Source organism: Oculina patagonica, chromosome 9 (genome assembly GCF_052425735.1).
Source record: "Oculina patagonica isolate OP01 chromosome 9, crgOcupat, whole genome shotgun sequence".
Taxonomy (NCBI): Eukaryota; Metazoa; Cnidaria; class Anthozoa; order Scleractinia; family Oculinidae; genus Oculina; species Oculina patagonica.
In genome coordinates, this window is record NC_135766.1 from 28,865,369 (window position 1) to 28,881,634 (window position 16,266).

The 16,266-nt window shown below is 40.1% G+C and overlaps 1 protein-coding gene across 1 annotated transcript in view; it reads left to right on the forward strand.

The window, feature by feature from the left end:
* LOC144664643 (uncharacterized) overlaps positions 1–16,065 on the forward strand; it is a 34,774-nt gene extending 18,709 nt beyond the window's left edge. The window contains exons 11-17 of the mRNA XM_078525809.1: positions 10,988–11,098; positions 11,518–11,637; positions 11,991–12,081; positions 12,527–12,901; positions 13,435–13,563; positions 13,999–14,232; positions 15,700–16,065. Of these exons, the coding sequence (XP_078381935.1) occupies positions 10,988–11,098; positions 11,518–11,637; positions 11,991–12,081; positions 12,527–12,901; positions 13,435–13,563; positions 13,999–14,232; positions 15,700–16,037 (1,398 nt within the window). The 3' untranslated portion in view covers positions 16,038–16,065. The remainder of the gene's footprint in view (positions 1–10,987; positions 11,099–11,517; positions 11,638–11,990; positions 12,082–12,526; positions 12,902–13,434; positions 13,564–13,998; positions 14,233–15,699) is intronic.
* Positions 16,066–16,266: the final 201 nt, after the last annotated feature.

Genomic DNA, 16,266 nt, shown 5'->3' on the forward strand with positions numbered 1-16,266 from the left:
CTGAAAGACCTCTTATTTCATTTTCAAGAGTTAATCGACGACTTGGACCAAGGGCTTTTAAAACTTCTTTGGGAAGTCTTATATTTATCTGGTATTCTTCCTTGCCTTGAATTTTGGTTGTTAAATTATAATAAGGCTTACCTGGTTTAATTAACCCGACTTGCAGCCTTCCATTTCCATCTATTTTGTATTTAATCTTTGATTTGTCAGCTGATGGAAACTCTTTGTCAAGATAACTCGAAGCAGTGAAGGTTGTTGTCGCACTATCGTCGGGGATTTCAGGAAACATCGTTGTTGTTTCGTCCGGCCTATTCATTGTGGTTCTTCTCCCAGGTATTCCTTCACTAGGTCCGGGCGTTGATGCCCCTCCAGGTTGGAATGGGCCTGTTGTATCGCTGTCATCGTTGTCATTACGGTCGTCACGGTCGCCTGTATGTTCCAAAAGAGGATCTCTGTCACCAAAGCCACCTTCTGCCGCCATGTTATATTAAATAAATACATTTTTTAATTTAAATATACAATGGCTGTCGTGAGCGAAAGACACCGACCAACGTTCGAAGAGAAAACACCAAACGCGCTCAAGGCAGACAGAGTGCGACATCGCATTACATTTAACCCGAATAAAGCGTCTCCAGAAGAAATTCTGAGAGTTGCTGTGCCGAAGCTTGAAGAAGGCGTCGTTCTCGTGCCAGGCTCCCTGGCTCTTGTGTTCAACTTGACGGTGAGCGGCCATGCCAACAACTTTCTCGTAAACAACGTCACCCGGGCGCTTGTCTCAAGGATGGTGGTCAAGTTTGCAGGAGATATTCTGCAGGATACGAACGCTTACGACGTCTACAAACTTTTCGAGGACCTTTTTCTGCCGGTAGAAAAGCGCAGCAACATGTTTCTTGAAGGTATACAGTCCGAGGATTTATGCAAAATCCGTTCAAACGCTGGTGACAAAAAAACCTCAGGAGTTGACGCGGAAAAGAAGCTGGCAGAAGTTTATGGAAGCAAGTATCGTATCCCGCTTGATCACGAGATTTTGAGAGACCATGGCGTGTTCTATCCGCGCGCACTCGCAGACGAGCTTGTCTTCGAGATAAAACTGAACAGTCCAAATGTGGTTGTAAGAGGAACAGATTCATCAAAACTTGGGTATGAGCTAACTGACATCCAACTCGAATACGAGGCTATTTATCACAAAGAACTTGCAAGAGAAGTAGAAAGCACTTACATTAACGGCAAAAGTTTCTTTTACGAGCATGTGCACAATTACAAAACGATCACAGTAAAAAAAGCTACTGACACGATAATAAACGAAAGCATTAACGTCCCAAAGCGCTCCTTGAAGGGACTTCTACTTCTTTTTCCTGAACCCCACGCCGCAGGTGCAAGAGATACAGAATCTTTCTTTAACCCTGACATAACAAATGTAAAAATCAGCGTGAACGGCGTTCCAAATAAGGTGTACAGTCAGGGCGTTGAAGGAAGAGACATGTGGGAGGAAGTTCTCAGGTTCTTTGGCAAAAAAGCAGACCAAAAAATGTTTAATAACGCCACAAAGTTTTATGCAGAAAAAAAGTTCGGGCTTTTCATTGACCTTCGCTCCATGAGCGACAACAACATGCACGGCAGCGGGCTCCGCTTGGTGAACACAAAGGATGGCGTTAATTTAGAGATACAGAGAACAGCCACAGGATCAGGGAATGTCAAATGCTACATTTTCGCTATCGCTGATGCACAATTTTCTATTGTAAATAAAGAATTAGAAGGTGTTGAGTATTGATATAGCTTTCGCAAAGCGAAGCATGGATCCTGCCAATATACCCTTCAACGCTCTCATTGTTGGACCAACGAACTCAGGAAAAACAAGGTACGTGGTCAATCAGCTTTGTGGCCCTTTCCGAGGCAAGTTTGACTACATCGTGCTCATCTGCCCGACTTTCGAGCACAACAAGACTTATTATCGCTTTGCTGAGGAAGATATTCGATTTTTTGTTTTCATTTGCGAGCAGCACGAGGTGGAATCTTGGTTAAGGCTTTCAAGATTTCTTTTTGAGGGTACGAACACGCTTATCATCCTCGACGACTGTGCTGCTTCGAAAGATGTAAAAGGAAGAACAGGGGAGTTGGTGAATCTTGCTTTCTCTGCTCGCCACGCAGGCTTGAGCATATGGGTGTTAACTCAAAAATTGACAAGCATAACATCCTCATTCCGCGAAAATGTTGCGGCAATCGTTTTCTTTTACACCCCCTCTGCCAAGACCACGAAGGCAATCTTTGAGGATTACGCTGGCGAACTTGCCCATGAGGATTACAAAGAAATCATTTTAAAGCTAAAAAAAAATAAGTTTTCGCATCTTGTCATTTCTCATCGCCACCCTTACGGCACAAAATTTTCTTATTGAACATATTTTTTAGAGTAATAAATGGCTGACCCGTTCGCAACTTCCTCTCCCGAGAGCGTCAAGGGCGCTGCATGTGAACAAGAATTAGCTTCCGTAATGGAACTGCTAGGAGCTGAACCAGAAAGTACAGAAAGCGCAATGGCACTCATTCAAGGCCCTGACATTCCTGCTTTGCGTGAACAGCTTGCAATCCTTGTTTCAACAGGAAAAGCCAAAGAAGCAATCGGTGTGCAACTGACACACGAGCAGGTGAAGCGCTTGACAGATAAAGAAGTTGAAAAGTACTTAAAGAGATATGAGGCATACGTTGGATCCAAAACAACCGACAGCTTGATTGACAGCTTTATTTTTCTTGTTACTAAAGTCGTTGGTATGGCCGTAAATATCAAGGACGCCAATGATTATCAGAAGGAACTCAAAAACGACTACATTATCAGTAAAGAGCTGTCCACTTTGGCAGGCGGTCTGGCTTTGAAATGCGGCCGATTTCTTGCCGTTGCAAATGCTGCGCTCATCACAACAAAGCACGTTGATTTAAACGAAGCCGCGCCTGGCGCGGGGGCCCAAGGGGCCCCTACAAAGTCGCACACTTCGCTGTGCGAAACCAAAGGTGCTTCCAAAGATGCGGACACAAACACTACTGAAGATTTTTCTGAGCAATGCTAAAAAAATGCTAAGTAATTACTGAACAATGCTTAGCAATTGCTTAGCAAAAAATCTTGCTGAGCAATTTTCTATTTAAATATTATTTTTTTTTTATTATAAATGGCCGAGCTCGAACAAACTCCGATCGCTCAAGAAGAACAGAAACAAGTTACTTCAACAACTCCAGCAACAAAGCCTGCCAAAAATCCAAAGCGAGTTGCTGCTGGCAAGCTTGCAGCTGAAAAAACAAAACAGGCTCGTGAAGCACAGAAAAAAGCTGCTGTCGAGGCTGCTGCAATAATTGCAAAAGAAAAGGAAAAGAAATCTGCTGCTGCAAAGCGAAATGTAACACCACCGGCCGTAACGGAACCAGCTCCGCCCGAGGCTCAGCCGCAATCAAGCGGTCTCACCACAAATCAATGGATATCTTTGCTTGGTATCGGCGTTGCAATCGTTACAACTTATGTGAAACGCGAAGACATAAAAGCCTTTATAAAGGAAAAAAGAAGTCCAACAATTAAAGCTCCGCCAACTCTTATAACTGATGACACACCAGTTACAGCAGAAAGTATTGGAAGGGTTGCAACGCGTTCTTCAGACACGCGCCAAACGGGCTCTAGAATTCCGCAACCAACAAACCAAAATGGCTCAAAAAGAGGAATCCGTCCGATGGATTAAAAAAATTATTAAATAATTTTCATTTAAACATTTGATTTTTTAAAGTATACAAAACACGATGACCGACACGAGGACATACACTATGCCTGACCCAATGGATTTTGGAAGCTTTGTTTTGTTGAGTCATTGTGCCAAATGCTTTGAAAAATGCTTTGAAGAAGATGAGGTACGAGTAACAGCTGCTATGGAATGGATAAAAGCCTTTTTGAACAGGCTGAAACCAGAAGGATTAAAAATTTTAAATGCTATTGCTGAAAAATCTGTGCAAAGTTTAAACAGGCAGTATGAGGATTTAATTGGTAAAGTTAGCCAACTTGAAAAAGAGTATGAAAAAATAGAAAATGAAGAAAAAAGAAAAGAGAAGATTGAAGAAGCAAAAAGTTTGGTGTGTGCTGAAATGGAAAAAATCTTTATTTCCATGTGCCATGATGTGTTTGACCATCTAAAGTTTTTATGCAAGTAATTTTTGTGTTACTGGCTAACTTTAACAATTAAAGCTTTTTTTTTCTTTATTATAACGATGAAGCTACCGCGAACTTTTGATGAATTTTCATCTTTATTTTTTAAAATCGGTGCTACGTCGATTTCTATTAGTGTATTATGTTTTGTTATAGGCTCTTTAAGAGATGATTTTATTGAAACATCAAGTGGAGTTGAGGAATATGAAGAGGACAACCAACAAGAAGAAGCGCGCGAGCGCCAACGAGTCTATAATGAAGGGTACAACGCAGGTATCGAAAGCACAAAAAAAGTTGCAGCCGGCGCTGCATGAAAAAAAATTTTCAATTGAATACTTTTTTATTATTTTATACTGAACTGTCATGTCCGACAACAAGCTCGTGAAAACGCTCATGGATGCCGCCACCATTACAGGTCTCGCCGCCGGAATCGGCTGGGCTGCCAAAAAAGTTGTAAAAGAAAACTTCACATCCGACCCAAGCAGCAGTTTTATGAACTATGTAAAGTTCACAGCCGTCATGGCTGGCAGCGTTGCACTTAAACAGTATCTCGAGGACCAGAAAATTCTCCCCACCAATTAAAAAAAAATATCATAATATAAGAACAAAAACACACAATGGCAAGCGTAGCGATTATGGCTGGCGGAGCTATCTTGAACGCTGCTGCTTTCATTGGCGGCAACTATCTTGCTCGAGCTTTGGGTGGCGGAGATGACGCCGCTTTGAAAGAAAAAGAAAGACACGACAAAGCTCTCGAGGCTTACCAGGCAGCTTACGCGAAGTACTCTCGCGACCGCACGAAGCTTCTCGACTGGATCGAAACCAACAATGAGATCAAACAGCAAGCGAAACAGAACTTTACGAACACAGACTACGCTTTCAAACTCTACAACCAGGCACATCCTGACAAACAAATGATTCCTCCGAAAGAACCCAAGTTCTCTGATTTTTATCAGCCAAGCGAGCAGCAGAAACAAGGTGAACTGATGTTCGTTGGCGCAGGCGCTCTTGCTCTTGGGTACGCTGCCTTTCGGTTTCTTTAAACGTTTCTTTTTTTTCTTGTATACGCATGGATGCAAAGATCTCGAAAGTCTACTATAGCCCCCAGGGCTACTGGAAGGGAATTGCAGCGATAAAAAAATTAGCCGAGGCGGCCAAGGTTTCCGAAGATGCCGCAAAAAAGTGGCTAGTTAAGCAGGCCCTTTGGCAGATCTACCTTCCGGCACCACGATACGTTCCTCGCCCAAAATTCGATGTTTCTTCCCCTAACGCGGTCCACCAGGCGGACCTTCTTTTTCTGCCACACGACAAACTGCCGCGAGGGCGAAAAGTTTACAAATACGCGCTGACTGTTGTTGACGTTGCCAGCCGTTTCAAAGAGGCCGAGCCTTTGACCTCCAAAGATTCAACTGAGGTTGCAAAAGGTTTTCAGACAATTTACAGGCGAAGTGCACTAAAATGGCCACAGATGCTGCAAGTTGACCCTGGTCGCGAATTCATGGGAGCTGTTACTAAAGAAATGGAAAATCACAAAACCTATATTAGACGCGGGCGTGTTAACATTCACAGAGATCAAGCTATTGTTGAACGTTTTAATCAAACACTGGCAGGGCGCCTGTTTGGTTATCAGTACGGTGTCGAGATGAACCTGCCATCTGGCCAGCGGTCGACAGCGTGGGTAAAAAGGCTTCCCGAAGTTGTTACCGCTCTGAACAACGAAGTTACCAGTCTTACTGGAAAAAAACCTGCTACTGCAATCAAAGAAAAGGCTGTTTCGTCAAAACCGTCCTCAAAATATACAAGACCTGTTGGCTTGAAAGAAAAAAAACTCCCCTCTCTCGTTAATGTGCGCTTTCTCTACCAACCTGGCGAGCTGGAAGGCGGCGTAAAAAGGGCAACAGATCCGATTTGGTCATTAAAAGTCTACAGCATCGAAAGGTCTGTTACTAAACCTGATCAGCCAGTGCTTTATTACTTGCACGATGGTCCAAAGCGCGGCTTTGTGCGTGAAGAATTGCTTGTTATTCCTCCAAATACACAGTTACCACCAAGCACTTAGTGCTTGAGCCCCTTGGGCTCAGAAAAGCTCTAAACGTTATGTTTATGTAGGCTTTGTTTCGCAAAACTTATACCCGTAAGCATTTGTATGTATCCCATCATCCGCTATCCATCGCTTTGAGTCAAAGGGGGACAGCGATTTTTTGTTTACCACTATCGAATACATCTCATGGGCATAGCTTCTTAGCATGTGCATTTCGTGAAAGCTTTCCTTGGTTTGAAAAAGTGTTTCTTTGAAGTTTTCATGATTTATCTTTTTCTTTGTCACACACTCTTTTACCCCCTTTGCCTTTTTTATATTTTTTTCGTCCACTTTTATCATTTTACAACATTTTAGCACCCTTGCTTTCGGATGTTTCTTTATTATTTTTTTGACCAATTCTTCATCGTTTGCCATTATTGCCTGCATTTTTTCCCTTCGCAGGCGCACTCTTTTATTTCCGCCTCAGGGAAGCCTTTCTTTATTATTTCAATTTCATTTTTGCTTTCACCTTCTGTCATTATTGAATACATTTTTGGCCTCAAACAAACGCACTCTGAAATTTGTTTTCCTGCGCATTCGTCTTTCATTTTTCCCAAAACTTTTTTGTTTTTTGTTGAAAACAGCGAATGATCTTTCGGGTAGTCGCTTGTGTCGTACTTGTCAATGTTTTTTGCCATGTCCGCGTAAACGTCTTCTGTTTCTATCTCAAGCAAAAGGCTGTCTGTGTCTGTATACAAAAGCTCGCAACGCTCTCCGTACTCCTTTTTCAGGTGGTTGTAATAAAAATCATACATGCATAGCTTGCTTACGTCAAGGATAGTCATGCCTGTGTAGACCGGTTTATTAAGAAAAAGCTTACTTTTTCGCATGTCTATTCCAACCAGATCGTTTGAAAACATTACATGCCTTGAATACAATGGGCTTGCAACTAATTTTCTTATTTTCTTTGTTTCGTCGCTGCGCACTATTCTTATGTCTACACGGTTTCTCAAGTTTTCCATTGTTTTTCCAAAAACTGAGTTATTCATTAGCTTGTAAAAGTTCTTTTCAAAGTCGCTTTTCGCTTTTTTTCGGAATTCTGTGTTCATCCGGATGTACGGCTCCATCCACGCCTCTTGTTCAAACTCTAAGACCCTGTGCACTTTTTTGAGTTTCATTCCCTGTTTTAGATAAAACTGCAAGTTTCGGTAATGCACGACGTAATTGGTTTTGTCTTCAAGAGTTAAAACAAGCTTTTCGGTGTCTGGCGGGTGCAAATCAAGATTTTTTATTGTTTTGTTTTGGTAAGGCGAAAACATTTCTTTGTTTATTTTCTTTTTCTCTGGTGCTAATGGATAGCTGTTGTGGGCGTCATGCAGCTCTTTCGGGTATTCCAAGTCCACCTCTAAAATCCATCCAGCTTTTGCATACTCTTTTTTTGTCGTTATTTCTTTTTCTGTTGGCATAACCTTTTTCCATCTAAATCCACTTTTTGGAAGCGGCTTGCTCATTGCCCACCCGTAAAGGTTATTCGCATCGAGGTACGTTATGTATTTTTTTGGCTGGCTCGGGTCAAATCCCTCAACATAAGGGTTGTTCGCCTTTGCATACCTCTTGCTTACCATCGAAATCCCGCCTCTTATTCCCCTTTCGACAAAAAGATGCATTTCATAGTCTGTAAGTAACTCAAGCTCCACGCCTGTCTTTTTCAAGAGTGCGTCCCAAGCAAGGCCTGGCGTCGTGTAATAATTCGCGGGATCCAACCCGTACTTCTCAAGACAGAGTTTTCGGAAGCTTTCAAAGACGTCGGCTAACAGGGTCACGTCAGTCTTAACGTACAAATCGTGGTAGTCGCCCAGGGTCTGGCAGCCAAAGGTTTCCCACACGTTTTGCGCGTGTTCGTACTCTTTATCCGTTATGTTCTCATCATTAAGTTTGCTGTAAAACTTTTCTTTTTCAGGCAAACTTGTTTCGCTAAATCTTTCCCATGAGTCCATGTATTCGTAAGGATAGATTCCCTTTTTGCAAAGAAGTTCAAAACTTTCATCAGACGACTGTGTTGAATTAGATTTTGTTATATTTAATTCCTCCTTCGGCATCTCTTTTACAAGTGAATCAAGACTTCCTTTAAGAAAGTTTAAGCTGTCTATAAAACGCAGTTTGCCAAGTGAAAATGTGATGTATTTTTCCATGTTGTTTGCAACACATTTTACTTCTTTCTGTGCCTCTTTTGAAATCTTTGAAATTGACTGCATTAAATGGTGCGCATCATAACCCCTCAGGTTGTGAAATGCAACTGGTATTTGGACCTTTTTCGGATCTAATCGCATCATAAAGTTACAAATGTTGTGTGCGGCTCCTCGAAACTTGCCTGTTATGTGGCAATGGTCTTTTACCACATCCTTGTAGTTCGGCTGGATAAGCGGCTTGTGGCACGCTAAGCAGTTTTTTTGGTTTTTCGCTGCTAATTTGTGTGTTTCTTTTTCAAGCTTTTTTAGCTTATAGTGGGTTTCGGTATCCAGGTTTTTTGCCTCTTTTTCCTTTCTGTAATAACATTTTTTGTGCATCTGCCCAAAGTAATTAAGCTCCTTTTTATTTCCAATCCAAACTGGCAAAGAGTCCAAAAAGTTTTGTTTCATTAGCGTTTCTTCGCAAATGTGGCAATTGGTTGCATTTTTGAAGTTTACCCAGTCTTTTGCCGTCATCACAAGGGGTTTTGGCTTTGACAATTCATATCTTATTTTCTTTTCTTCACTTAAAAGACAGTTCAAGAATACTTCAACGGAGTTTTCTCCTCTGTACACAAATGTTTTTTCGTGTTTACCATCACTTCTTACAACTGTGTAAGCAAATCCGCATGCCTCGTGCTGTTCTGTTTTGTCTGTGTAACTCGGCTTCATGTCTTTTACTTCTTCACCAAGGTCTTTTCTTATCTGGCGCTCCTCGGGCGTTTCGCGTTTACACCCTTCTATCGGCCTTAGCAATGCCTCAAAGTCGGCGTAAATCGTATAAGGCGCTTTCATTTGTTTTTGGTAGTTTTTAAAAGAAAGAGTGTTTTTCCCCTTCTCCGGCATTTCAATCCTTGTTGGCCTGCCTTTAGCGCCATTGCAATATTTTTTGTGCTTTTCGAGCAAGTCTTCTCTTGTAAAACCTGTCAAGCACATCATGCAAAAGTGTTTTTTATGCTGATCTCCAGTTTGGTCATGTAACAAAGCACTTACTCTTTTTATAAAACAGTAGTGCTGTGTTAATCCTGACTCAATCAACATAAGGAATATACGGGGAATGCTATTTTCTTTTTCGCTTAATCTTAAAGGTATCACACATTCGTCTTCTGAGTCCCACCCAAGCACATTTATTGCAAGGTCCCTGTTTTGCGCCTCAAGCCTGTCAATCTGCTTTAGTGGCGTTGGAAAATCGATTCCATTGTAGTTTATTCCGTCGTCAACTGGGTATCTGCTTGTTCTTTGTGGATTTTTCCCATCTCTTGGCGGAAATAATGCAGCTCTCAAAGCCCATTTTAGGCATTGGTTATCTCTGTTTTGCACGTTAATAATTGCTTTCTTGTTTGCCAACTTTGGGGGCAAAGGCAAATAAGTTCCTCCTCTCAATGGCTGATAACGCGCAACGTTGATGTACGCATTTGTTATTCTTTCAATGGCCCACCCAGAGCCGTTCTCTGACCAACCCTCAATTTCTCCCTTTGCTTTGTCAATAAATTTGTCAAACTCTTTTTTTATTTGGTCTTTGTCGTTTTTTAAAAAAAGGTGTGGTTCACTTTCTCTGAAATAGTGTTCCATGTGTTGCGTCTCACCGTCTCTTTGTTTCGAAAATTTGACTTCAAGTCCAAAGCTTGCTTTTAAATTTTGTAAGTCATCAATTTCGCTTACCAAAAGCTCATAAAACTTTTTTTTGTTTTTTCTTGCAAAAGTGTAAAGATCTTTGTTGTTTTCGTTAGCTTCCGGTATGTTCATTTTCCATACACGGAGCCATTCGTTAAAATCGGTGTGGGCCAATAAAAAAGTTAAATTTCTTTGGGGGTTTTCTTGAAATTCACGGAGGTTTTCCTCCATCATAGCTTGCAAAACTTCTGACGAATATCTTGCGGCAGCCATTTTTCGGTGTATATACCTTAAAAATATTTGTTCAATTGATATTTATTCCTAGCACAGGGTTGGCCTTGCGAGCCCCGCACACAAAAGGGCTGGCCTTGCGGGCCCCACACACATGAGAGTTTTGGCATTGCGACCCCCACACACATGAGAGTTACCGGTTGTGGACACAACTTGCAAAAAATAGCGAGGCGAGACTGGCGAGCCAGCGAGCCAGGCGAGCCCGAGCGGTTTTTTTGCAAGTTGTGCCACAACCGGTAACTCTCATGTGTGTTGTGGTGACATAAATTATATTCGATCACGAAAGGATAAACGTTGTGAAGCACTTTGCTCTTTGTATTTATCGCTAATTTATTGATCAGTTTAGCTACAGTTGAAGGTTACGAAGTAATAAAAACATAAATCCGTTTTCATTTGAGTGTCGTAAAACCAAAGTAATTACTCTATAGCTAGCAAATCACCAAGGGCAGGATAATCCATTGAACCAATGAAGCAAATACATGTAGCCAGCACAAAGCTCGGGAAAAATGTATTAGGAAGTCCCGATTGGGTTTGGTTTTCTTCTGATTGGTTGAAAAAGTGGCGCGAGATTTTAAAACCAATCAGAAAGCGTAGCAATGCTAAATCAAAACAACAAGTGATAACTACTCTATCATTGCCATTTCCACATTTTACTTGCAGAACTGGATGGCGTTTACGAAACTACACAAGCCACTCTTCACTGAACATGGCTCTGTCAAGTTTCCAAACACAAACCCACCAACAGATGAAAACAACAACGCTTACTGTGAGGTAAAGTTACGAATGTACTTTGGGTAACAAAATACTTCTAGATACAGAAACATTAATTTATATTTTAATTGTCCCCGCCTAAATTAACGATCCTTTTGTGAGCGATTTGAAGCGAGGATAACGGTTCAGACGACTGATTATAATTGCATACAGGAAACATTTCCATTCTTAAGGACCTCTGGAATTTTTTCTGTCATTACCTCTTTCCCCGAATCCTCAAAACAATATTTTTTTTTGTTGAATAGACTATTGTATCTTACCTTTAAGGAGGAAGTCTGAGGGTTAAATAGGATAGGGAGGGTATTGCGGCGTTTGGGCAAAAGAGAGGTGGGGTGGGGTGGGGGGTTGGGAGGTTAAAGAAGTGGGTGAAGGTTTAACAGTAGTCAAGAGTGTTTATGGCATTTTGTTGTTATCTACAGTTTGTGCCGTTTACACGAAGTTATAACATTACACCATCAGTCCTGATATCAGCCAATCACAGCACAACGGCCAGCGGAAACTCGGCACCAGTTCACAACGGTATTGCTACGTGGATCGAGGTAAGTTGTCACATTAATTAAAATCACTTTAAAATTTCCTACTGAGAGACATAATATAACTTTTCTGTTATAAACCTGGCTTAGGGAAACGGCCATTTAACATCGACAATATAAATTATCAACAAAATAACATTGTCTTGATGAAAAGTCATGTTTCAATGAAATAATTTATATAGAAAAAAGGCGATCAGGTCTAAGAGAGTTACAATGTAAGAACTGCTATTCCAAACTATCAAATAAGGTTGTAGATTTTGGAAACTACGCTTTACAGGCTAAGAACTAATTTATTGTTGTTATTTTCGTAACTGCGGAACTCATGGTTTTGTTAATATAGTATGGCATTTGATTTGCAGAACATGAACGCGTCTGGATTTAGAGCCTGTGTTAAAGAGTTGTACGAGACCAGATATGACCCTGTGTCAGTGAGTTATGCGGTCCTTACAGGTAAGGAAACACTACATAACACGTGGTGATTTCAAGTATTGGTTACTTTCGTGGGCAAGTTTTTTTGAAGGACCAAACTGAAGAGAAATTAACTTGAAGTACATGTAGGAGTGAATAATTCAATCTAGCAGACGTACATGAAGATCTGTGATTTATATAAAATGAGCGGATTTCAAGTGAGATACAAAAAACATAAAATGGAAAAACCTAAACAATACTCAGATTATATTATTAGTTTGTTGCACACTTTACCTTTGCGAACTGTTTTAAGGAAATAACTCAAATAAAAAAATAAGCCTTTATTTAGTGTTGTTTGTTAATATACTGATAGCCCAAAAGTGCAAATATGAACTTTCGAAATACAACGAAATAATTTAGGCAGCCCTTCTTAAGTATTCTCATTGGGAAGAAACCGAGTGCTAACATACATTTGTTATTTGCGCAGATATTTGTGAACCTGGATGGAGTTATTTTAACGGCTTCTGTTACTTCACAAGCGAAACCTGCACAAACTGGACCAATGCGCTATCAAAATGTCAACAAGCAAACTCTGTTCTTGTTGATGTGAACAGCAACGAGGAAAATGTCTACATCCAACACAGGCATAATGGCGAGAAATCGTGGCTGGGATTGAACGACAGATCAACAGAAGGTGACTTTACTTGGGCGGATGTTGGACGGGCGAACTTTACAGCTTGGGCGAGGAACCAGCCTAATAATTTCAGAGAAGAAGATTGTGTTCACGCCCTTGGTTTGAAGTTGAACTACGAGTGGAATGACGTGAAGTGCAGCGACTGTCATCAGTATACTTGTAAGAAAGGTACGATTAAAATATAAGTCATTGGCGGAGAAATGATATTCAAACAAAATCAAAGAGTCAGTACGAGAATAGAACGGAGAAAACTGTGGATATTGTCTTGGTTATACCTGGAAATTGGGAAGGCGAATAATTACATTGGATGTTGGTAGCGGAAAGCTTATGTATACACAGATGAATGTTAAAGTCGAAGTACTTTTTTTGTTACTTCTAAAATTATAATTCTAAAATTATAAATGAACTCTGTTTTCTGGGTAATAAAACATAACATTTTCTGTTTGGGGTGTTTGGCGCAAGCATAGGAGGAACAAATAATGACAAAACAATATTCCCAGAATAAGGGAGGGAGTACCCGCTAAACTAAAAACAAAACAATAGAAAAGAAACTAGAAAAATGGGCTAGAAAACAGGCACAAAACAGTCGTTTACTGGAGAACATTCTTTTTGCCAAGTACTAAGCATAACGTTAAGACATTCATTTTCTTTTTCGTTTGAAAGTATTAAACTCATGCTAGTTTACTTTTTCTGTTCACTAGATCTTAATGAATGTGAAAGAAATACATATTACTGTGATCAGCTCGCCACCTGTGCAAATAAACGGGGTTCGTATTCGTGCAAGTGTAGCCATGGTGACGCTGTAGATGGCTTTTCATGTTATTATGCAGGTATAATATGTCATTAAAATGTTCATTGAATGTATATTAGCACTTTTGCAAAAGACTCCGATAATTTCGACAATGTTTATCTGTGTACATCTAATTATATTTAATTAACCTGCCCCAAGAGCGATGAAGGTGAAAGCATAGTAACTATGCCCTGTTGAATTTACCGAATGCAGTACATGTAAACACAATGGATATTTTTTTCCAAAGCGTGCAATGCTTCTTTGTACTTATATTACGTTTTTTGTTTTTAACAATTAAAAGCGCGATATTGATCATTTTCTAGCCTGAGCATGCAAGTACCATGCGATACACTTATCTTATTTTTAAAGAAAATATCCTTATATATTTTTATATTGTTTTGCATTGAACACTTATCTATTTATTATGATTTATCATTTTAATTGATAATATGTATTTTAATTTTTCTCTTTTAAGGCCTAAGAAATTCTGACATCGTCGGACGTAACGAAAACTACTTGCTTACTTTAACTAACTGGTTAAAACCAGTCGTCCAAAGCAAATCGTCTGACTGGAAGCGGTGTTGGCGAGCGTCGCTGGATGGCTGGGCTTCATCAACTTTTCATGGACAGTGTGATACCAAGGGACCCACTTTGACAATCGTACGTGTCGGTCAGTATATCTTTGGCGGGTACACCAGCCACTCATGGAGTAAGTAACATTATTTTCTAATACATGCGCATACTCAAAAGTAAAATAAATATAGCTGCACAAATTGAAAAGTAAAATAAATATAGCTGCACAAATTGAACCTAGTGTCCTAGTCTTTAGCATGCTTTATGAAAGAGCATCTTTAAGGCAAGATTGGTGTAGAGTAACGACGCGCTTTAGATAAATAAATACTTTTCTTTGAACAGGATAAAAAACTTCTTTAGCCTATTTTCAAGGTTTTTTAAAATGTTCTGAAAGTTATATTCTCGTCAGTAACATTTCGACTCCATTCAGGGAAGAGGGGTGGGGGAGGGAGGAGGGGTGTACTCTAAATGGCACTTTGCATGACTTTGGGGGTGCGACCCTTATTTCCGACCAGTAACACTAAATTGTTTATTAGTAAAATAGTAGGGGTATAAATGAACCTCTAATAGCGATTTAAACTTACATCGCCTCATTTTTAAGTGAGAGTCCCCGTACATATTTCATTTTCCAATCTGACAGCATTTGACTGCGCAAGCATCATCTAGGCTGAACTAGACTGCATGAAGTCGGTCTTTTTTCGTCAGATCCTCCACACGAGTGGAAATGTTAAACGAGAAATTAGCCCCACTCGCAATGATTGAAAAGAGACTGCAGTCTAAGGATAAACATTTAAAGTAATCTAGCAAAATCCAGCATTTCAGAATCGCGCTGCTCTGAATAAAACATTTTTTCACGCTAACAAAAGGATTCAAATTTGCAATTGAACATTTGAAGATGGCGAAGAGTAGCGTAACTAACACTGATGTAAACTGGTACCTAAGTAGGCATGGAAGTAAGATTGTCTGAAATGAATGAGCCCTTTTTTTATTAGAAACAATTAAGTTTTCCGTTAATAAGAGGAAAATTGAAACTCGCTTCAAACAGAAACAGAACTTGTCATTCCTGGGTACCACATACGTGTATTTATTTTAGAAGAAAGTTCTCAATTCCTACAAAAACTGTTGTGCAGCGTCGGCGGGCAAGAAAAACAATTAGATGATTATCAACTAGAAGTTGACAACGGTAGACATAAAATAACTCGTAGCGAATATTGAAATCTGACGTTTCAAGTATTAGCCCTTTGGCGGAGCAAAGTTCCCAACGGCAAACGCTCGATCAAAACGCCATTTTTTGTTAATTCGCTAGTCAAGAGCAGTTTGTTTACTTCCAGTTGATAATAAATTAAGCATTTTGGGGTAGCCGAGTTTATGTATTAGGGGTTATCCGCCGGGCCTTTTAATCGGACGGTGAACCTCAATTCAAACCTTGAAACAAATTTCAGGGGAACAAGATAATGTACGAAGTTTAGGAATTATATTGAAACGTTGTCCACCAACCAGTCCAAACAAGCTTTATTCATGCATTCGATGATAAGCAATCCAAAGTGTAGTAAGGATCATAAATGTTTGACATTTTTTCCATGGTTTATTTCCTATATATCAGGTGGTTGTCAGTATTGGTACGATTCAGCGGCCTTCCTGTTCTCTTTGGTTAACAAGCCAGGTTGGCAACCACTGAAACTAGATCAAACAGGACAATATAGTTATCGGAAAACCTATTCTATCTACAGTTGTTCTTCCTATGGACCAACATTTGGAGGTGGGCACGATATTTACATTGACAGCTACGCCTCAAGCAGTACCAGCTCTTACACAAACCTTGGTGAGGAATACAGCCCGCCACCTGGTTACAGCTTTGGATCCTCCTTCGCCCGGTCATTCCTGGCGGGTAGTTACAACTTTCAACCTGATGAAGTGGAAGTCTTCTACGAAACCACCTGAAGAAATCGATGATGTTCGTAGTCTTAGCTTTACACGCCCTGCACAATTAAATAAACTTTAAAAATTTATTATTGGAATACTGTAATACAAAATCTTTAAAACTATAGCGGCGGGATATTAGAAAACTTCATTTTCTCAATATATCAGTTCTCATATTTGTATCATTATAATGCAAAAAACGAATCAAATTATTATATTAATAACGATAAACATAGTAATTGGTCTAAAG